At 52.1% G+C, this 21,999-nt stretch overlaps 1 protein-coding gene across 1 annotated transcript in view; it reads right to left on the bottom strand.

Moving 5' to 3' along the window:
- Positions 1-4,803: 4,803 nt before the first annotated feature.
- Positions 4,804-21,999, bottom strand: part of SLCO2A1 (solute carrier organic anion transporter family member 2A1) — an 87,771-nt gene continuing 70,575 nt past the window's right edge. The window contains exons 7-14 of the mRNA XM_006051420.4: positions 21,122-21,200; positions 20,465-20,629; positions 18,803-18,992; positions 17,031-17,196; positions 14,338-14,501; positions 10,183-10,247; positions 7,654-7,777; positions 4,804-6,773 (exon numbers count right to left, since the gene is read on the bottom strand). Of these exons, the coding sequence (XP_006051482.2) occupies positions 6,653-6,773; positions 7,654-7,777; positions 10,183-10,247; positions 14,338-14,501; positions 17,031-17,196; positions 18,803-18,992; positions 20,465-20,629; positions 21,122-21,200 (1,074 nt within the window). The 3' untranslated portion in view covers positions 4,804-6,652. The remainder of the gene's footprint in view (positions 6,774-7,653; positions 7,778-10,182; positions 10,248-14,337; positions 14,502-17,030; positions 17,197-18,802; positions 18,993-20,464; positions 20,630-21,121; positions 21,201-21,999) is intronic.

Raw genomic sequence — 21,999 nt, 5'->3', positions numbered from 1 at the left:
TACCTGATGCGAAGGACTGATTCATTGGAAAAGACCCTGGTGCTGGGAAAGATTGAGGGCAGGACGAGAAGGGGACAACAGAGGATGAGATGGTTGCATGGCATCACCGACTCAATGCACATGAATTTGAGCAAGCTTCGGGAGTTGGTGATGAACAGGGAAGCCTGGCTTGTTGCAGTCCATGGGGTTGCAGAGAGTCAGATACGACTGAGTGACCGAACTGAACTGACCACAGTTGGCTGTGCCTCAGGTTCCTCACGGGAAATGGCATGATAATTGCATCTCTTTGGTGACGAATAAAGGTGCAAACTTATGTGAAGCTCTTAGGGCAGAGTCTGGGTGCTCAACACCCTGAACTGCTGAATGCTGGGCTGCAGGAGCCCTTCTGGAATCTCAGAGTGAATAGAGAGGAAGCTGAGGTCAAGGAGCCAGATGAGAAGAGTGTGAAACACACCTCAGATTTACCCAGTGGGGACCCAGGGGAGAGCTTCTGCCTCTTCTGGACTCAACTGCTCCCTCTTCTGTAAGTTCAAGTCAGTGAAGTGTAATGAGGGCCAAGGTTTAAACAAATGTTGGGCCCCGTCTGGAATCTCTGAGGTCACGTTATGGATCTGGTGTCTGTAGAAGGGGATTCCTGTCCTATCGCACATGCATGGACCACAAAAAGGAGAAGCGGGTAGCAACACACTGGGGACCGGATGGACGTTCCTTTAAATTAGCTGCCATTTTGTGCCCTGAGACTCAACCTTTCTGACTCCCAGCTCCAAGCCTGAGTTTCCAGGGCTTGGGTGGGAAGAGAGAGGAGACAAGAGGGGACGAGAGGGCATAGAGAAGCTTCCACCCCACTCTGGGCTGGGGCAGCCTTGGAACTCTGGCCAAGAAGCGGACTGCAAATGGGCAGTTCCTCCAAGCTCCAGAGGCAGGACTTCCTGGGAACTGGTGGGCAGGCTGGCGTGGCTGGGGTGTCAAGAGGACCACTCCTGGAAAGATGGAAGGGCCCACTCAGGAGCCCCTTCGCAGTGCAGACAGAGTCCAGGAGGGGGCCTGAGTTAGGAGGATCTTCCTGGGATGTGTTGGCTGAGGCTCAGAGGCCCTCTGTCAGGCCCAAGTGGGAAGAGGGGGGCCTGGGCACTGCCCCAGGAGCCAGAGGTGACCCGAGCTCTCCTTCAAGCACCCTATGTCCAGTGAGTTCTCCGGACTCCTGGAATGTCTTCTCTTGCACCTTGAGATTTCTTGAAATCTAGTCCATCTTGTAAGGATGGATCAAGCCCCTTCTCTGATCTCTCGGTTGAATGCGCTCTCAGCCCTTGCACCTAATTCTTGCTTCTAATTATGTGACCTTGGAGGTTAGGGACCATATGTGCATCATCTTTTGTCCTCATGTACATTGGGGACTAAATGAATAAATAAATCAGGCACAAGTGACGGCTGGGAGGGGTCTTGTTTTCTCCATTTGTAGGACATTACTAGTCATACTGGCCTTTCAGAGCTGGTGGAAGCTGTGGCTGAGATTCCTCCACTGAGGATCAACTCACCCTCTCTTCCTCCTTAGGGCCTTTCTCTGGCTCTTCAGCCTCCCTGAGTCTTTGGCCTTTTGCCCCAGCAAGTCTCACCCCAGGAGACCCCTCTCCCAACCCCACATCTCCCTCTGCCACTACACCATCCGCTTCCTCTGAGCCAACCTCCCTCCTCATCTCCTCGTTCTTCTGCAAACTGCCTGCAGGTTCAGCCTTGCCTCAAATTCATCTCCTTGCCTTCAGGGACCCAATGTTCATGTCGCTGCCTTCAGAAAACTTTCTTCTGGCTGCGCCCCCTCCCCCAGCGCCTGGCAAACTTTGCTTACGCGTTGCAGTGAGCACCTGTCTCCATCTAGGTTTGCCCCAATGGTGGAGGAGCCTAGAGCTTGTCCATCATATTTGCTTTCTGTCTCTTCTGAGCTCACAGAAGGATTATCTTTCCCCATCTCTGCGGCAGTTAGGCAGCAACAGCGACTAGTTCTGGCCAAGGGGCTGGAAGCGGAGGTGAAGCGTGTAGCTTCTGTGCCAGAAGTTTACTTAGTGGTGCAAGACCTTCAAAGACTCCCTGGCACTGCCTCATCCGCCATGGCAGTGTGTTATGTAAAGGAGGTACCGAGCCACTGCCCTGAGAGTCGCCCAGACTGACGGTGGACTTTGGGTGAGCAAGACGTGAACTCCTGTTGGATCATGTGACAGTTGGTGAGATTTGTTTGTTTCCCAGCACAGCCAAGCCTATCCCGAGTTCCCAGTTAAAGGAGTTTGTTAAATGAGTGGATGGTGTTGTGAGCTGTAAAGATCTGTGTACATTTTGGCCACTGTCATCAAGCTGCAGCAGGTGCCTGGGAGGCAGGGACTTCATCAAACTGCGGTGACCCCATGTGGTGTGGCAACAACACGGCAGGGTCAGGGTGGATCGCAGTGGATGAGTGGGCAGGGTGTGTCGTGGGAGAAAAACTTTCTCTCGCTTATAATTTGCCAAGGGCTTGCCCACAACCTGTATACATATTTAATCTCTGATGAAAGGTTACAATGAATCCTGTGCTGTTGGCGGGAGATGGACATTTCTCCCAGGTATTTAGTTCTTATGGTTGTAAAAACATAGTGTTTTTCTGTTGGATTCACAGGGTTTTTTTGTTTGTTTTCTTTCTCTTCTCTCTCTCTCTCACACACACAGCCCCTGTCAATCTCTGGGAATCTATAATATAATATTTTAATAACAGTTTGATACTGACCGGATTCAGCCCCCAGATTAACTGTATCTCTCCATCTTTGGAAGCAGCTGGAGAAAATCACGATGTGGCTTTGTTTCCTAAGCAAAACCCTGCTGACTCATCACCAAGTGGGGGTGTCTCCTTGAAGGTCTGTCTGCCTGTAGCTCTTCCAAGGCTTTTTCTCTTTAAAACCTTTTCCTCTTTGTCCCTTTTCTCTGTGACTCTCTTTAAACTCGTGGTGCTATAGGGCTGACGTGGTCCTGCTTAATGAACAGTTAGAATGTTCTTGTTACTTGAATAGAAGGTGGGTAAGTGAAATATTACCTGTTCTCTCCACCTCCATTAACAACTTTACTTGGCCTTCAGTAGATTCTCCCACCTCTGTCTTGTGGTCCGGTGGACCTCCATGGGAACTGACTCAGTAGGGGAGCTAGAGCAGAGAGGGCTGGATAGCCTGATTGGAGTCCAGGCCCAACCAGTTTTTATTTGCATAAAGTTGATCACATGGTTACTTCCTTAATTTCAGATTCCTCATCTTCAAATAGAGCCTTAAGACCAATCTGGCCTCCAACATGGGGCTATGGTAAAGATTACCCAAAAGGGCTTTGGGCCAAAAGATAATTTATGGAGATATGGCATTTAATTCTACTGCATTTTCCCTCTCCTGTGCCAAGAAGGCTCAAAGAAGGATAAGACAAAAAGATTCCTGCAGATCCTTCCTTTTCTGGCTTTTTCATCCAGCCCCTGAAGGGCTGACAGGGGAGTGGGTTTCCTAGACTGGATGGGGGTGGAGGGCATCACTGGGGTACACAGGACCCTAGTCTTGGGATCCAGCCTCTGCAGAGTTTCCAGGCTCAGGGGAGAAACCTGGCTTCTAGGGGCCTCAGACCAGGAAGGGACCAAAAACCCACAGTGGCAGGACCCAAGGACATGTGGATGGCTCTGAGAGCCAAACCAAGGCTGACTGATGTTGAATTTCCAGCCAGGCAGCACCATGAAGGCCTGAAGTCAGACACAACCAATATAAAGAAATGACTGTGCCGCATTTGTACTTTCAGGCTTGTAGAGGGAGAATTCCACTCTCAGGACTGATAGAACCTAATATAAATGTGGGCTCTTGCATTGTTTTCCATGTCCACTAGCCCCTGCTTGGCGCCACCCAGGAAATCAGTCACCTCCACTCACATTTGAGCGGACCAAAGGCCTATTGTCAATTTCTCAGTGGTCCAAGCCTAAGTGGGCATCCCTAAGGCTCTGATGACCCTCACACAGGGTTTGACAACCACCCACATCAGCCTCACACAAAGGACCTATTAAAAATGCCACTCCTGGTTTCCCTTCAGCCCCATATAAATAGCTCCTGGGGCAGGGTGGAGAGGGTTGGGAATCTGCACTTTATTTATCTATTTTTTTTTAATTTTATTTTATTTTTAAACTTTACAATATTGGTTTTGCCAAATATCGAGATGAATCCTCCACGGGTATTTTATTTGACTGTGCTGGGTCTTAGTTGCGACACGTGGGATCTAGTTCTCTGACCAGGAATCGGACCCAAACCCCTGCATTGGGAGTGCAGAGTCTTAGCCATTGGACCACCAGGGAAGTCCCAGAGATCTGCATTTTAATGACACACTCTATGAGAGTCCAACACTCAAGGAAGCTTGTTAAGCTTTGCACCTGAAGGGAAATGAAGGTGACATCATTACAGGTCCTGCAGGCAGATTTGCTGTAGGGTAGTCGTACTGGCTGTGACCAAGTGATCAGTGATGACTATGATATTAGTTCCACGTCATATCATGGACTTAGCTGTCTGTGTCTTACCCCACTTCTGCATATAAACTCAAGGGCAGGGATCAGAGACTCTGAGAGCCCAGCACTGTGGGGTCTTGACTGAAGGGATTTCACTGAAAGGACAAGAGGCACCTGCTGCTTCTCTGTACCAGTATGATAAGTTGGGAGTCGCATTACCTCCCATCCCCATGGTCTTAGGCCCCCAAGGATTGGGCAAGGGACAGTCTCTGGCCAGAACATATAGGTTCTGTCTGCTCTCTAGCAAATATACATGACAGTACAAATTCATGACCAAGTTACATTATATTAATAGAAATATCAAAATAGAAAAAAGGCTTGGAATAGCAACCATCTTCTAGAATCTGAAGGCTGGCATTCATTGTTCATGAGCTCGGCTAAAGGCAGTGCCTTCAGAATTTGGTTAAACTGCAGAGAGAAGAACCAGGGTTAGTTGCAGAGAATCATTTTCCAAGCATGACCGCTGAAAGGGCTGAAACTGGCTTCTGAGGTTGCATGGAGCTTCCCTTCCTGAGTGAGATCTGTGGAAATAGAGCTGGTGGCTTTGGAATCAGGCTGTCTGTGTCACAGTGTCAGTGGCTTTCACAAAGACTTCAGACGATGGCACTGTGGCCACTGAGGTTCCATCATATGAGGCCTTTCCAGAGGTGGCTTCTGGAAGGGTCTTCTAAGAGCAGTGGCACTCAAGAGATCTGCATGTGACCATGACCAATGTCCAGCAACTCCAGAGGACATGGTAAGTCAGCTCCCTATACAGTAAAGGCCAGGAGCAGACTCAGTATGCTGAGGCATGGACGGTCAAGGTTCTGTTGATAATCTCCAGGTTCTTGCTGTGTGCCCCCCCTGCCCAGTGAGCCTGCTCTGGGAGGCAGCCTTAGTGTAGATGGAGGGCAGGGAAGCTCCAGGGAGAACCATGCCCCCCCAGTGCTGCCTTGCACAAAGTTGGTCTCCAATAAACATTTGTGGATGAAAGGAGTCCTTCGTTGGCTTCTGACTCTGAACCTCCACCCAGGGCAGCAGTACCTCTCAGCCCAAGCCCAGGGAAGGCACCCACCTCACTGGAGGCAGTGAGAAGAGGCTGAGAAAATGCTAATAAGCACAAGCATGTTCAAAACCAGGAAAGTCAACCTCTCGGGCCTCTACTCTGTGGGCTACAGGAGGCCAGACAGCTTGATGGCTTTTGACATTCGCTGGACTTCCTAACCTGATTGCTGACATCCCCGACAGCCTCTCTTTACTCCACGACCCACAGGCTAAAGTCCAGATGGAGAAGCCCATGTGAAGCCACCTCATCTGCATCCGAGTCAGCTTTGGGGAGGGTGGTCCTCCCATCACTCTGAGATGAGGAGTCCTGTCTCCCCACTGTGGGATGAGGGCCAGGTGTCATGACCATCCACAGCCAGCCACAGGTCTTCACCACCATGTGAATTTCTTAGTGTAAGACATACTCCTGGAAAGACGGAGATAAACCTACACAGAGCTGGGTACAGAAGAGTCTACAGTTAACGTGAACACCATTTGGATGGCCTGTCTTCAGGTGTTAGTCCGAGCTCTGGTCCTGAGCGTGGGTAGCTGAAAGGACCCACTGGCCATTCTTCCCCACGAGAGCTTCCAAAGCAGCCTCTTGGGCAGGAAGCGAGGATCGGAGGGGAAGCAAGTCGGTCCTCCTAGGCTCTGTGCTGGCGTTGAACCCAGATACAAAAGGGACTGCAGCCAGCCTCCCCTCCCCTAGCCTGGCTCTGGGCAGTAATAGCTCACCCCCCTCCCTCTTTCCTCTGGGCAGATACCCAGAGGTCTCCCCACAGAGAAACCACGGAGCTGGTGAGGGACGGGCGGGGCTGCGTCAGTGAGCATCCCCATCGCACAGGACGAGACTGGGCCTGTGGGGGCCTCGCCCAAGGGGCCAGGAGAGACCCAGCCCTCCAGGTCTGTGCCCACCGGGCCCCTGGGCACCCTGGGGGTGCTCCGGGAGGAGGAGACAGGGAAAGCAAATGGTGATGGGGTTTCTTTCTCATTTACGAAACAGAAAGGAGGCGCCGTGGTAACATTAGTAAATATGGGCAGGTATGGGGGCAGGTCCGCTCTCAGGAGCAGGGCAGCAGCTGAGTCCGAGGGTCAGATGAGGCTGGCCGCCTTCTCCTGCACATTGTACTCCTTGTTCTTCTTCACCCGCCAGCTGATGAAGATAAGCAGCACCGAGCCCAGAGCCTTGTAGGCCACCTGCAGGCCCAGGTACCTGTGAAGCAGGAGGCAGGACATGTGAGGGGTATGGCGATGCTGTGGCCAGGGCCACTGAGCAGAGCAGAATCCTCGTCACAGTGGCCCTGGGGTCATGTGTCATCACCACTCAGGTAAGGATCCGTCCCCACCTGAGTGGGAGCCACCTTCCTCATCCCTTTTGTACACAAGCCTAGAGAGGCTTGTAGGACATGGGAGCTACGTGGGACTCCCAGTCCAGTGCTCCTTGTTGCCACCTTCCTTGGCGCCCCTCGCCCCCCAGAGGGCCAGTGAAACACTGCAGCACCAGCCATCTGGGAGGGTGTTGTGTCCCAGTACAGCCAGGAAGGGTGCCTTCTCCCTGCCCTCTTGGTCTGCCCTCCTCCTGGACTTCTATGCCCCTGCCACAGCATTTCCAGACCCCGTCCAGCCCCCTGAAGCCCACTCTCCCCACTTTGTTTGTGACAAGGCAGCAGGTGAGGTGGCTGAAGGGGTGCAGAGCTCAGTGGTGCTGCAGCTGGGCTTGATCCCGCCTGCCCTTGGTCTCTGCCAGGAGCTATGAGGGGCCACCTCTTTCTGAGCAATAGGAGGCTGGCCTGGCATCATCGTTCCACAGCCATGACCTCTTCCTTTAACAACCCTCTTTGTGATGCTGTCCCTCTCGAGGGCCAGGGGGACCTGAAGACGGGGGCCAGGACACATCAGAGCAGCCTCTGGGTCTTGTTACTTGGATGGCTCTCTGTGAGCCTGACTTGCTGGTCAGTGGTGGCCCCCACTCCTGCCCATGGCAAGTTCCCCTCCAGCTCTCCCTCGCAGGCCTGAGAGCCTCACAATTGCCACCGGAGTGATGACCGCCCTTTGCCCGGGCGTGGGGCCTGGCGCATCGTGCAGGCTCTCACCTGTTCCGGAGAGCATTGTTGTCATAGTAGGCACAGGCCCCTCTGCTCCCTGAGCACTTTGCACTCCACAGGATGCAGGAGTAGTCAATGGTGAGGCCATAGAGGGCTGGAGACGGCAACCAGGCTAGCATCAGCAGGAAGAGAGTTGAGAGAGCTCAGGTCACTTGGAGCTGTCAGCAGAGGCGCCAGGGCAGGGTGGGGAGCCAGGTGCCTGGGGCCCCTACACAGCTCACAGGCATGAGAACAGTTCTGCCCCACCCCTGGGAACCACAGTGACTTTGGAAAGCAGACTAGCTTTCTGTGAAGCCTGAATTACTCTTTCACTGGAGGCTCAGAAGAGAAGAGGGACCTGAGCCATCCTTCCAGGACAGTGAGCTGCAGGCGTCCCCTGGTACTAGCTCAGACAGGTACCAGAGTTCCCACGCTTGGGATTGCTGGGCTCGCCGGGTGGCAGGAGAAGGCTCTTGAGGACACCGACTCCTCAGGCCCTCAGAGCAGCCCAGAGGCAGGCAGGTGCCCTCATTTTAATGGGGAGGAAGGTGGGCTCGGCTGGCTCACCTTTGCATAGCCAAGCAGGGTCAGGGCTGGACTAGGAACCCTAGTTCTCGGAGGTTCGAATCCCACGTTTTTCCACAATGGCAAGCTGCCCTTAGACAGCAAGCACCACCTCCAGGCCCCCAACACCCTGGCTGTTCAGAGCCTCTGCCCCGAAGCTGAGTGCTGAGAACTGGTCCAGCAGGGGCCGTGCCCTATGGCTGCTGAATATTCAGGTCAGTCCTGCATCCTTAGCTACGGGTCTAGACAGGGGCGGGCTTGGCCAGATCCACACCCGGGTCAGGCCACCCCATTCTCAGACCCACTGAAAACAGCCTCCCAGACTCTGTTTAGGGCCCTGTGAGAAGCTGCTTTTGGGGGAAAGAAACAGGCAATGTTCTGCTTGTGGCTCTGCTCTGAAGTGGGGACCTTTAAGAACCAGCCTCTGTATCAGACCTGCTTGCTCCCAAATCTCCAGGTGAATGGGGGATGGAAGTTGGCCACAAGGAATGACCTTCCTAAATGATGTTCCCTGAATAGAAATGAAGTCCAGAAAAATTTCCAACTAAGTTCCAGTGGGTAATTTGAAGCTGGCCAAGTCCTTTTCTCTACCCAGGGTGGAATTGCATTCTTGGGTGATGAATGGATCCCTCCAGCCTGAGATTTCTATCTGTGATCTCACATTGAGTTATCTGAGCTTGAATGAAAAAAACAAAGGCAGCAGGTGCTTTGAGCACAGGAGGGGGTGTTTTCACAGTGGTGGGAAGAAGCAGGGCGAGGTGCTCCAGAGCCTATCCTAGCTGCCGTTGAGCTGGGCGGAATGTAAGGTTTCCTTCCCAGTGGAGGTTTCAGAGCAAGTTATAAATGGAAAGGCACTGTGGTGACATCTGTGCCTCTGCCATCAGGACAGGGTAGACCCTGGTGCTTTGTGTCCTCGTAATATAGGCCAGAGGAGCAGAGTCTCAAGAGGGGGGCTTTTGGAGCAAGTGGCCAGAGACCAAGAAATTCCACTGAAAAATCTGGCTCACTCCTCCTTATCCCACACTCACCCAGCTTTGGTAGGAGAGGGCCCCCGCTGGTTAGGCCCAGGAAATACATCACCCACACACCCCAGGGTGATCATGGAAGTTGCTACAGAGTGATGTGCAGCCAGACTCGCAAATAATAATGCACCGTAGGCTCTGCAGGGATTTCAGCATTTAAGGTCAGAAAGTGCACTCTGATGCCAACTGAAGTCTCTCCACTGAAGTCAGCATATTCCCCACTGCAGTGGGCACCCCCGGGGTCCTTAATAAGTCCCTCCTCAATCAGTCCCTTTACTTCCTGTACCTGTCACTGCAAGAGTCTCCATACGAGTGCCTTGTGTTTAATCCAGTGCCTGGAGGCAGCCAGAGGGGACAGTACAGCATGAGCAGTCTGGGGAAGGACCTGCAGCGTCCCCACACCTGGGGCGAGCTGGGTGTTTGCAGATGCCTGCAGACAGCGCATGCACAGCCGGTCCTGATCCCTGGGCACAGCGCCCTTCCTCCTTGGGCTCTGACTGCTTTGGCAGGGTTTGCCAGCAGAGGGCCCCCCTTTGCTGAATAGAGGTAGGAGGAGTGGATTTTGTAAAATGGAAGGGAAGCCAGGGCTGGGCTCTGCTGCTGTTCTGGCCGCGGCAGGAACGCGAGGTTTTGTTCCTACAGTGAATTCTTGGAGAGAGATGAAAAAATACCTACACTCAGCATTCTATTAGGCATTCGCAGTTTTGTCCACTTTTCCTTCTTACACAGTTTCGTTTGGAATTAATGCCATAGATGGAAACTTTCCTAACCTCAAGTGATGCGGAAACAGTCCATATGGGATTTGGCATTTGCTGTTGTGCTTATGCTTATTATGTACAGCTTCTTATGACAGAGATGAGATGGGGCTTTTCCCCTCCCCACCCCGCACCCCACAGCCCTCTGATTTCCCTTAATCTGGGGCCACCAGGAAGGGGGCATCCCTGATACTTACCCAGCAGACGCATCAGCAAGAACTGTACTCCAATGGCGAAGGACTTTTCCTCCTGGTTCACCACACTGAAAAGGCAAACAGGAAATCAGCAGGGGGAGGACTCAGGGCTGAGCCTTCCCTCTGCTGGGGCAGTCTCAGGGCGCATCAGACCTGCCCTCTCGAGGCCCCCTGGATTCACCTGGGCCCTGTGCTCCTACTGTTCCTCTCAGAGGATCTCACAGTGTGATCACTGCACCAACAGCATCATCGGCATCCCCTGGGAACTTGCTAGAAACGCAGGTTCTCAGGCTGCACCTCAGATGAAGAAGCAGACACTCTGGAGGTGAGGCCTGCCCTCTGTATTGTAAGAAGCCCTCTAGAAGATTCTGTGCACACTCAGGTTTGAGAACCACTGGTCTCTGTGATTTTCAGGGCTGCCCAGAGCTCCCTTCAAGAGGCAGAGGACAGAGCATCTGGGAACCAGAGGATACTGAAGGCTGTGTTTATGGCAACAGGTCTGAATAGCTCTGGTGGTGTTTTACAGCAGTAGAAGACAGCCCTGATGCAAAGTGTAGCCAGAGCCCCTGGGCTGAGGGCTCCTTTGAGCAGCTAACAGAATCCTCTACTTTGGGCTGGCGCGGTGGGCATGTGACCTGTGTGGCCTTGCTGGGCTACACCCTCAGAAAGGCCTCATGTTCGCTTTAATGCTCTGCTGTGGCTAGCTTGACATTCTTGATAATTTTGGAACCATGAGCCTTGCATTTCCATTTTGCACTGGGTCCTGCAAATTATGCAGCCAGTCCTGTCCCCGCCCTTCTTCCCTCTAGAGGAGGAAAGCACTTGCCTGAGGAAGGAGACTGAGAGAGGCGAGGGAGGCTGTCTGGAGGAGGAATTGCTGGGCCTTGCCATGCCAGCTAGGCAGTGAGCGGAGAGGAAGGCCCCCATCCACGACATGGGGAGTCAGGAGTGGGCCAGCCAGGGCACCAGGCTTCCATGTGCCCTGAGCGCACACTCCTGAGTGGGAGCTGGTTAGGGGAAAGCATTCGGAGCTGAAGGGAACTCAGATCTCCACACACATTTTGTTTTATTTCCACAGTTCTGCTAGCAAACTGGAAAGGGACCATCTTTCAGCTTCTCAGAATCCCCACTGGGGTGAAGCAGGGGAGAGGTACCCACTGGGAGCCCCCAATGGAAAGTGCCTCAAATCTCAATCTAATGGACACTCCCTTTATTGAAATAAGTCCCTTCAATGGGCCAATCCACAATAGATGGATTTGTTTTGGTCCTTTGCTTCCATGTTTTGGTCCTTATCTCTGGATAGACTCCCCTGGTTTCTCAACTAAATGGGACTTGGGAACCCCAAACTGGCTTCTAACAGAGAGCTTGAGTTCCTTGTGATCTCTGCCCCTTCACCCCTGAATTAACACTGGCTCTCTGACTTCTGTCTTGTGATACATTATTGGCACATCTTTACTCCCAGACTGTATTTCCATGCCTGGTTGAGGGCCATGAGTGATACAAATAAGGTTTGGGCCACGTACAACATTGGCTTTACACCTCACCTTCTTTGCACTACATAGCATCCATTCTTTCATCTTTCCCAGGGGAATTTATCTTTAAATTATTTGGGGATACTGGGTCCTCTTCTTCAATTTCACTCCAGCTCCTGACCAAACTTGGAGGGGAGAGATTTTTCTAAAAAAGCCCACCCTGGGGTTCAAATGGTGCTTTCCCTCCACTACTTCCTCATCCCTGATGCTTGGCAGTCCTCTGGGAGGCAATCTAACAGCAATGCCCTTCTCCAATGTTTGGGGGCTTCCCTATGAAATTTCCTTATTCTATTCCCTCTTTTTGTCATGGCCACCCACGTACCTTTCTCAGGATTACTGGGTCCACTGTGGTCCATCTGACCTGGTGTGCAAGAAGGGACCCACACTCAGGGGCCTTGAGTGAAATCATGGGTACTTGGAATGCACAGATGCAGAGTGGTAGAGGAGAGGGTGATGACGGTGTTGAGACAAGCAACCTGCTCTGAGCACCCCTACACGTTCTCGTGGAGTATGCTAAGAATACAAGGGCCTGACTGTGTGCTTCCTGGGTCATTTCCCAAGGGTGTGGTTGCCGTGAACAGACCTAAGGCATGAGGTAAAAGCTGCTAGACCAGCTGCAGGCTTGGTCTATAGAAGCAGTGACTCTCCCAAGCTCAGTGCTCCTCAGCTGTGCCCTGCACCCACTGCAGGTGACACATACACTTGAAGCCCTCCACGTCGCCCAGCAGGACATGGGGTCACAAATAAATGATGCAGCATGAGCTTCACATTGCTTGCTGTCCTGTGAGCAACAAAGTCCTTTGCCTTTGACCTAGGAGTCTTCCAGCTTCTGCCAGCATCCTTATGAAACAGTAACAGAAACAGGAGCTTGGTAGTTTGCAAGCTAACTTGTAAATAGGATAAAACCCCAGACCCCTCAACTCCTAGTCTTCTGGGGAAACTAGTTGTTGATAAGAATAGTAATAATAATTTGGTGGTAATAATTTTTCCAGTAGTCATGTATGGATGTGAGAGTTGGACTATAAAGAAAGCTGAGCGCTGAAGAATTGATGCTTTTGAAATGTGATGTTGGAGAAGACCCTTGAGAGTCCCTTGGACAGCAAGGAGATCCAACCAGTCCATCCTAAAGGAAATCAGCCCTGAATATTCAGTGAAAGGACTGATGCTGAAGCTGAAACTCCAATACTTTGGCCACATGACATGAAGAACTGATTCACTGGAAAAGACTCTGATGCTGGGAAAGATTGAAGGCAGGAGGAGAAGGGGACAACAGAGGATGAAATTGTTGGATGGCATCACTGACTCAGTGGAAGTGAGTTTGAGTAAACTCTGGTAGTTTGTGATGGACAGGGAGGCCTGGTGTGCTGCAGTCCATGGGATTGCAAAGAGTCAAACACGACTGAGCGACTGAACTGAACTGAACTGAATACTTTGGTAAATATTGATAATGAACCATTATGCAGAGCAAAGCAATTTACCATACAACCCCCACATGAATCCTTTGAGGCCAATATCATTAATGCCCTTTCATTCATGAGGAAGGGCTTCTTAGGTGATACAGTGGTAAAGAATCTGCCTGCCAATGCAGGAGACACAGAGACGTGGGTTTGATCCTTGAGTGGGGAAGATACCCTGGAGTAGGAAATGGCAACCCACTCCAGATTCTTGCCTGGAAAATTCCATGGACAGAAGAACCTGGCAGCCTATGTCCATGGGGTCGCAGAACTGGACACGACTGAGTGACTAAGCACACACATACATGAGGAAATTGAGACTTGGTGAACTTGACAACACTGAAGGACATTTAGCCAGTTTATGGTAGAGCTAGGCCTTTGACCCTGGACCGGGTCTTTCAAATCCTGTTTTTCTATCTCTGTTGCCAGACTGATAAGGACAGGAGGGAGGTAGGCAGGGTAAGTTATGCCAACATGGTTGAAACCTTATTTTCTCCTTTCCAGAGGGTGAGGTGAATGGAGGGTCATTTCATGCCAACACCTCAGGGGCAGCTTGGTGCCACTGTAACAAGACACCTGCCTTGGCCTGCCGCCTGTCCTGCCCTCCCTTCTGACCTGGCTCCTAGTACACGGGGGCTTTTCTCATTGTCATCCTTTCCACAGTCCTTATTCTGTCTCTGGAACTTTTCTCGTTTTCCTTCTCTGATTTTATGCCTCTAACTGAATTCTCGTCCCTCCTCTCTGTTCTTTTGAGTTAAAGATAGGTGAATCTACAGGTGTGGCGTCAGCCTGGAGCCTGGAAGCCTGGAGGGATTACGTGGCTCAGCCGGCAGGCTCCGCCTCCTCTCCAGGCTCCGCCTCCTCTCCAGGCTCCGCCTCCTCTCCAGGCTCCGCCTCCTCTCCAGGCTCCGCCTCCTCTCCAGGCTCCGCCTCCTCCTCCCTCCTCATACAGGATGGAGAGGCAGGGACACCCACCAAATGAGGCTGCAGTATGGAACTCCGCACGGGCTGGCACCAAAGCCCGGGCACTGGCGCACTAGTATTATCTCCCTGTATCACCCCAAGAATATCTCATGTCCGAGGACTCAGAGGACCAGGAGAGGCAGGAGAGCTGAGAAGGGGGCAGCTGGACTTTAAGTGAGGGGAGCGTTGGGAAGGAGAGGCGCACTCACCGCAGCACCATCATGTAGAGGGGGTTGTGCGAGATGCAGGCTATGAGCGCCGCAAAGGAGATGAGGAAGGTGGTCGGGAGCAGGAAGTGGGCGCAGGAGACGGGACACGGGCCTGTCTTCGCTGAAGCAGATCCCCCGACAATGCAGATGCAGTTCAAGTAGATCTTGGAAGGAGATGGAGGGGAACAGGGGAAACCTGCTGTTATTATTTCGAGTCCACACATTTTAAATGCCTGCTCCAACGGTCATCCCTCTGCCCTCCCTAGGGACCTGGTGATGCTAGATGCAGAGACTGGAGAGGAGATGAGGTGGGGATTTCAGGTGCCCCAGGGATCTCGCTTCTGATCACTGGGCAACAAACAGTGTTTGTTTCACCAAAACCAGTCGTCCAGTGTGCGCTGGACTCCTCCTGCAGTTACACCATGAGGGGATCTGCAGGATCCTGCTGCCAGGTATAGTCCACCAGTTGCAGACTTGGGTTTGGGAGGGCCCTCCTCTGGGCCAGGCCACCTGCTGCCCAGCAGTAGTAGTTTTCTGGGTTTTTGTTTTTGCTGTTTGTGTGTTTATTGCAGGGACATTAAAGGAAGATAAAAATAGGAGGAGATACCAGTGGGAATGGACTTCCCAGGTAGCTCAGCTGGCAAAGAATCTGCCTGCAGTTCGGGAGACCTGGGTTCAATCCCTAGGTTGGGAAGATCCCCTGGAGGAGGGCATGGCAACTCACTCAGTATTCTTGCCTGGCGAATCCCCATGGACAGAGAAGCCTGGCAGGCTACAGTCCATGAGGTCGCACAGAGCCTGACACAACTGAGCGACTAAGTGCAGTGCAGCACAGCACCAGTGGAAACACGGTGAAATCCACTGAACTTTCTGCCTGAGATAAATTCCTCCTTCCTCTAAAGGTCTCTGTCTCAAGTCTATAAATCCATACAGCTCAACATTGTTGTACAGCTCACCTTGGTGGACCCTGTCTGTCAGGTGGCTTCATCTTCCCTCTCACATCATCTGATGGACCAGCCTATGGTCCAACTGCTTTAAGTGTCAAAGCCATTAGAGGGCCGAGATTGGAACTAATAAACTGGTATGCTTCCTTCTACCAAGGACTGGAACTATGGACCTTCTTTACTTGGGCTGCTGGGAAGCTCATAATTAAGTTGTATACAATGTTGCTGCTACCTTCCTCAGTCTGGATTTTTTACACATATTTTCCCTTATAATTTGCCATTTTTTTCTTGATATTATGCTAATGAATCTTGGTCTTGATGTGCTTGTGCTGTTATTGGAAACTTGTCAAGATTATTTCTGGAGGTAGACAACTCAGAGGTAAGTAAATAAAGATAAGAAAACCACAGAAGCCACCACAGGCTCCTCCAACAAGAAGGCAACTGAGAAAGCATCTTGTCCAAGCTCTTGGTCCTTGCACCTCCTGAGAACCATGCTCCTCTGCCAGCAGAGGTGGCCATGGAAGCAGCCTTGCCTGTCCTCTCAGGGAAGATGGCTAACCTTGCCCATGCCCTCCACACAGGTTTAAAGGAACAGGCTGCATCCTCTCCCTAGGGAGCTGCATAGCCTTCCCGTGCTCTTAGGATAAAGAATGTTCAAGTCTTAAGCCTGAGCCCTGCCTGCTCCCAGGCCTAGCTGGGTATGACCCTCCTCCACACCCTGTGCCAGCCCTAGCCTTCTCGCTCTTCCCATTTGCCAGATCATTCATGCCCTTGGGTCTTGCTCTTGAATTTGCTTCACTCCCAGGTCTTCATAGCGTTTTCTTCCTCTGGTGGTTCAGTCCTAATGTCACCTCCTCTGGGAGGTCCCCAGATATTCTCTGTCTCATTAAGTCTCTTTGTGGCATGGGTTACCTTCTAAAAACACTCTTGTGCCTTTATTTGGTGAATACAAGTTCATGAGGGCGGGGACATGGGCTGATGGGTTCCCCACTGAATCCTCAGCACCCAAGTATGTGTCTGGTGTTCACTACGTGTCTGTTGAATAACCACACAGATGACTGGAGTTGGTTTGCTGCTGTCTGATCTGGGGAGGCAGGGAGCACTCTGAGGGCTGGCCAGGACCTTGCCAAGTGAGTATCGTGAATGTGAGCTGTGTGAGTGGGAGGCTGTGGCTGGGAGACACCTGATCTTGCACAGACATGCCCTGGGCTGAGGCAGCTCCCTGGGTTCTAGTCCCAGATCTGCCCCATGAATAGCTACAGCCTTCAAGCCAGTTGTGTGGCCACAGCTGAGAGTGCTCAGAAGGGTTGAACCAAAGGGCCTCCATCACCACTTCCAGCTCTAACCTTCCAGGTCCACATCACAGAGGCCCTCTGCCCTCGATCTATGTGGGCCTGTTCATGTGGCTTTGCGACATAACAAGGTTGCAGGACACTGGTGTGCCCAATAAGGACCCATCAGGGTGAGACTGGCAGGCTTCAGCGGAAGGAGTGCTCTGACTTGTTTCGGCTTTGAGCATTGTTAGACTTCAGGAATGTGAGTTCATTGGACATTGGCCAGTCTTTAATTGACTTTGGGCTGTAAGCATCTGATCATGACCCTAGGGTACTGGAGGTGGAGAAAAGGTGGGTGTGGCCCAGAGGCCAGGATGCTGGGAATGAGTGGGGTGGAGCCCTGCCCATCCCAAGTGGAGGAGCAGGCTGTCAGAGCACACACTCAGCAGAGACCTGGGGCCCCTCCGGCCCTTACCGGTTGCTTGAGAGCTATGGAGCTGAAGTTGACTTCACTGCAGCCAGCGTGGCAAGGGGAGAGGTATTCAACCCCATCGTCTCCACAGACCGGGTGGAAGACAGAATCTGGGCACGAGCAGTCCCGGCTGCAGGCGGGAGGCTGTGGACGTATAGAACTTGATGTGCTGCCAGCAAAACAGGAAATGGGAATCAAACAAAGCAAGACCAAAGGAAAGCCTCGCCACTCAAGCCCAGCGTGACTTCCCCGCCTGGTTAGCGTGCTTGTGCTTCTCTGTTTGTCTTGGGCCAGCGCCACCCGGAGATCTGAATCATGTCTACTGGAGCCAAGAGTCAACTTGGGCGGTGTTCATGGCACCTCTGCTTCTTCTGCCAGTAGGAGCCCAAACCTACCAACTAGTCATTGGGAATGCTTGGTTGGCAAATCCCCCACTGCAGAAGGGGTTGAGACGAACAACCTGCCAGGACTCTGATGAGAGAGAAGGCAGATGCTATGGGAAAGTCACAGGTGATATTTCCTTTCCTTTCTCTTTCATCTGGGCTTGGGCTGAAGCCCCTTGAGGTCATCTAGGGTCTCAATGGCTCCTGTCTCTGGGTCTATGTAGCCATCGCCCAGGTTACTGCATCCCCCTGAGCTTTAACCCAGGGGTTTCACTGGCTGGTCACACTAGTCTCTCTGCCCTCCATATCCAATATTCATGATCTCTTCTGGGAAGGGTGGGGGTTAGGGGCTGATAAACCACAGTTCAGAACTTTGCTAAAATAATTATTCCAGTGCTGGTTAACAGTAATGGGGCATCTCTCATGCTCCAGGCACTGTGCCTTGGGGCTTTTCATGCATTGACATCACAGTAAATGTTCTGATAATGATGCTCCCTTTGTGGATGAGAAACCTGAAGTAAATTTCCCCAACTAGGAAAGAGCAGCGCCAGACCTCGGACCTGGTCTGATGACAAAGCCCTGTGCTAAACACCCAGGAAAGCATTCTTGGCCTCTGTCAACCACAGCCAGAAGAGCAGTACAAACTGAGAGTGGGCCAGCATGTGGGGAGGGGCAGTTCCATCCTGAATAACACTCCCCTCCTTCATACCCTCTGGAGACAGGAGAGGTCCTTTCACAGGGAAAGATAAAGCACCAAAACTGAAAAGTACGCTGTCTTCCGGCATTGCAACCTCACTGGGCAAAATCTAAAAGAAGAGGTGTGGAAAGGTGGCTCTGAGGCAAAAAAGCAAAAAAGCACATCCCCTCCTTGGCTTCAAAGCCCTTCCTGAACATGAAGCCAAACTTAGAACTTAAAACCATGTCGCTTTATGCAAGCCGACAGGTATCCTTTACCTGCCCTCTTCCTCACCTGCCCTAATTTTTTAAGTCTGCCATCACTTTCATTGTTCTTCTCCAAACCTTTTCAAGTCTCTGTCTCTCATCTTTCCTCAGCAGCTCAATAAGACTCTGTAATTCTAGCTGGTAGAGAGCAGATGCTAAACATAGCTATTTCCTGGTTCCTGAGGCTCACAGCACTACAGATTCATCTTGAAACCAAACAAATCAGTTTCTGGTGCTTCTTAAAATGCAGAACGCTAATCCTGATTGCTAGTGGCCCACTAGCACTCTCTGATTTCTTCTCATAATTGAGCACACTAAGACCTGGCTTTCTCAGTTGCCACATACGAGATCAGATCAACAAGGGAAAAGGAGAGAGGACAGTTGAAGAAGCAGAAAGAAGATGTGGCAGCCACCTGCAAGTTCTGGACTCCTTACCCTCGCTTCCCTTACCTGGGGGGGTAGACCTCCGCCACGAGCGGGGTGGAGCAGCCCATGAAGAACAGAGGGGCACAAAGGATCATGGAGATGATGATGATGGTGGCAGCTACACGGGGAATGGTTTGCAGAGAGAAAGCACAGCGCTTCATGAGGATCCCTCCAAGCAGCATCCCCAAGGCCGCAGCAGGGAGGTTCACAGCACCTACAGGCAGAGAGAAGCTGGTCTGGGCACATAGGCCTTGGAGTGCTAATGTGGACCACTGAGAAGGGGGCATGGCTTCCTGAAGGGACATTCAATATGTTTAATTGCAACAGTAATAGATGACATTAAGTGAGCATTTACTGTTTGCCTGGCATACTGACAGAGTTATCTTGACGTGGAGGATTGCTCTGCTGGTGCAAACAGTAAAGAAAGAAGTGGGACCCTTACAACCAGACATGTGGGTTGAATGTGCATTTATTAGAAAGTGAAAGTGTTAGTTCCTCAGTCATGTCCAACTCTTTGTGACCCCATGGACTCTAGCCTACTAGGCTCCTCTGTCTATGGGATTCTCTAGGCAAGAATACTGGAGTGGGTAGCCATTCCCTTCTCCAGTGGATCTTCCTTACCCAGGGATAGAAGCTGGGTCTCCTGCATTGCAGGGAGATTCTTCATAGTCTGAATCACCAGGGAAGCCCAAATAACTCTGTGCGTGCATAGTTGCATCCAATTCTTTGTGATCCCGTGGACTGCAGGCAGGCTCCTCTGTCCATAGTACTCTCCAGGCAATAATACTGGAGTGGGTTGCCATGCCCTCCTTCAGGGGGTCTTCTGGACCCAGGAATTGAACCCAAGTCTCCTGCACCTCCTGCATTGCAGGCAGATTCTTTAACCGCTGAGCCACCTGGGAAGCCCTTATTAAGCCTTTCATTACCTGGCCCTTTACTGCACTGTAACCACAGGGGGTTAGCAAGGCCCTGGTGGTGCTTCCTGCTTGATGTGCTAGTCAGAGGCCAAAGGCTAGAAGGGCGAAGTCACAGCCAAGAGCCACACAGGAGGTCAGGGGTCATGCCCTGACCACCCTGCCACATCCACACGGTCAAGTTCACCAGTGAATTGGCCCCCATTATTCCCTTGGGTACTTGATGGGACTGCATCAGTATTTTGCAACCTCAGCTGCCAAAAACACAGGTGCTGGATGCTGGCACCCTCTGCCAGAGATTCTGCTTTCACTGCTCGAAGGTGGGGCCTGGGCATCTGTATTTCTTAAAGTTCTCCTGGGGAGCCTAAAGTATAGGGGCTTGAGAATCACTGGGCCCCACAGTCCTTATCCAGGTGAATGTCTTCAAGCCCTTGGAGAAGAAAAACACCCAGCAGCATCTTGCCTAGCCCCCAGCTCAATCTGTGCTTTTTCCTCTCTTGTCCTTGATGATGTCAGAGCCTCTGGGAGACAGTCAGGCTTTCAGCCCCTCTGACAGGGAGGAAGCAGCCCCCAACCTCCACCCACTCCTGCCCAGAATTATAGGGGCCCAAGAAAGCTGCCAAGAACATTCTGGATTGCCAACCAGGAAAAATGTCCTTAAAATCCTTTCTCCTGGGCAAGAACCCGCTGGCTCCTGCCCTTATCCGGTCTGGTGGCGCACCTCCCTGGATGAACGGGGGAAGGCCCGGCTGTGGCAGCCCTGGGGACTCACCGATGAGGAAGTTGGCATAGGCTGCGGAGGCGCCGTACTGCTTCTCCAGGAACTTGTTGAGGAAGGTAGAAAGGCCGGCGATGACGGAGGAAAAGGTGCACTGGGCCAGGACCACCAGCATGAAGAGTGGGTTCATCAGGAGCCTCAGGAAGATGCGGGGGAATCCTGTGGACAGACTGCTGTCAGGGCTGCACCTCCAGGCAGTGGTCACTGGGCTCCGTAAGCCTGACCTCTGCCCTTCCTGCCCCCCCGGCAGCTCCCCTCTCTTCCTCCGGACAGAAACCCCGGCCCCAAGCTGCTCAGTGGCCAGCTGGGGGCACAGAGCCACTCAGGATCCACTCAACATGCTCATGGGCTAAATAAAATGAGGACGGGCCTGGAAGAAATCAGGTGGCGGGTGATTACACAGGACAGCCGCATCCATGTGAAGGGAAGAGAGAGGAGAACGTGGGCCAGACCATGAGGGCGCGGCTGCCTCTGCCTGATTTTGGGTCTCCTGCTCTCTGCAAAGCAGCAGTTGGCAGAACCTCTCATGAAGGGATGGGCCAGTGTTGCTCTTACTGCCCCTCACCACACCCAATCCCACATGGGCCAGGTGAACCTAGACCACCCCCACCCCAAACCAGCCCACCCAGGACTGCCAGGTCACTCAGTTACTTTTAATGAAATCCACCAGGGATCTTCTTGACTTGGCCTCTTCCATCTTCCTTGCTTCATCCACCATGGGATGAGTCCTCTGAAGGCAGCAAAGGGGGTGAGTGTTAATGGCATCCTTGAATGTTAACAGGTTCCTTACAGCCATCTTTCCCAGGCCCTTGATCCTTCTGGTCTTAGTGGCTCATGGCAGGGTGGTGCTCAGCCACCCTGGTAGTGTGTGGAAGGGTGTCCAAAGCAGTCACCACATGCATGTCAGTGAGCTTGGTGCTTTGGCCACTGGCCAGAATGCATCCACGCTAGGGCCTCCCAGATATGATTTCATATCTGTGCATATTATTTCATATCTAACTGTTGGCTGATGCCAAGAGGCATGAGTGAACATCAGCCTTTGTCTGTCTGTCATGACTACACTTCTTCCTTGCCCTCAGGTTCCAGGAGCTATGGGCCTCTGGGACACTCTGGTCTATAATGACCTCTGTTCCCAGTTCTCTCTTTCAGTCTCCTCTGTGGAGTCCCTTCATTCTTCTGGGCCCGAAGTTGGATCCTGTCCAAGGCTCTGACCTGCCTCTTAGCCTGCACTTTCTGTGCAAACCCTCTCAGTGAACTCGCCTTCCACTTCTGAACTTGTCAGCTGCAGCCGGAGGCCCAGCTCTGAACCACTAAACATGCAAGGCCCCCGAGCTCAGACACTGTTGGGATCCCCCTGCAGACTCATCACCAGGTGCAGGCGCTCCCACTTATGTCATGCTTCCTCCATGGTGGGCCCCGTGCCCAGCATTCTGCATACACTGTCCCATTCCTCACAACCTCCTCCTGAGATAGGTGCTCTTATCTCCAGTACTTTTGTATTTATTTTTATTTACTTATTCAGCTCTGCC

The sequence above is a fragment of the Bubalus bubalis genome, chromosome 1 (genome assembly GCF_019923935.1).
Source record: "Bubalus bubalis isolate 160015118507 breed Murrah chromosome 1, NDDB_SH_1, whole genome shotgun sequence".
In the NCBI taxonomy this organism is placed as follows: Eukaryota; Metazoa; Chordata; class Mammalia; order Artiodactyla; family Bovidae; genus Bubalus; species Bubalus bubalis.
The sequence above is the reverse complement of the archived record's forward strand: the minus strand, read 5'-3'. Positions and strand labels throughout refer to the sequence as shown.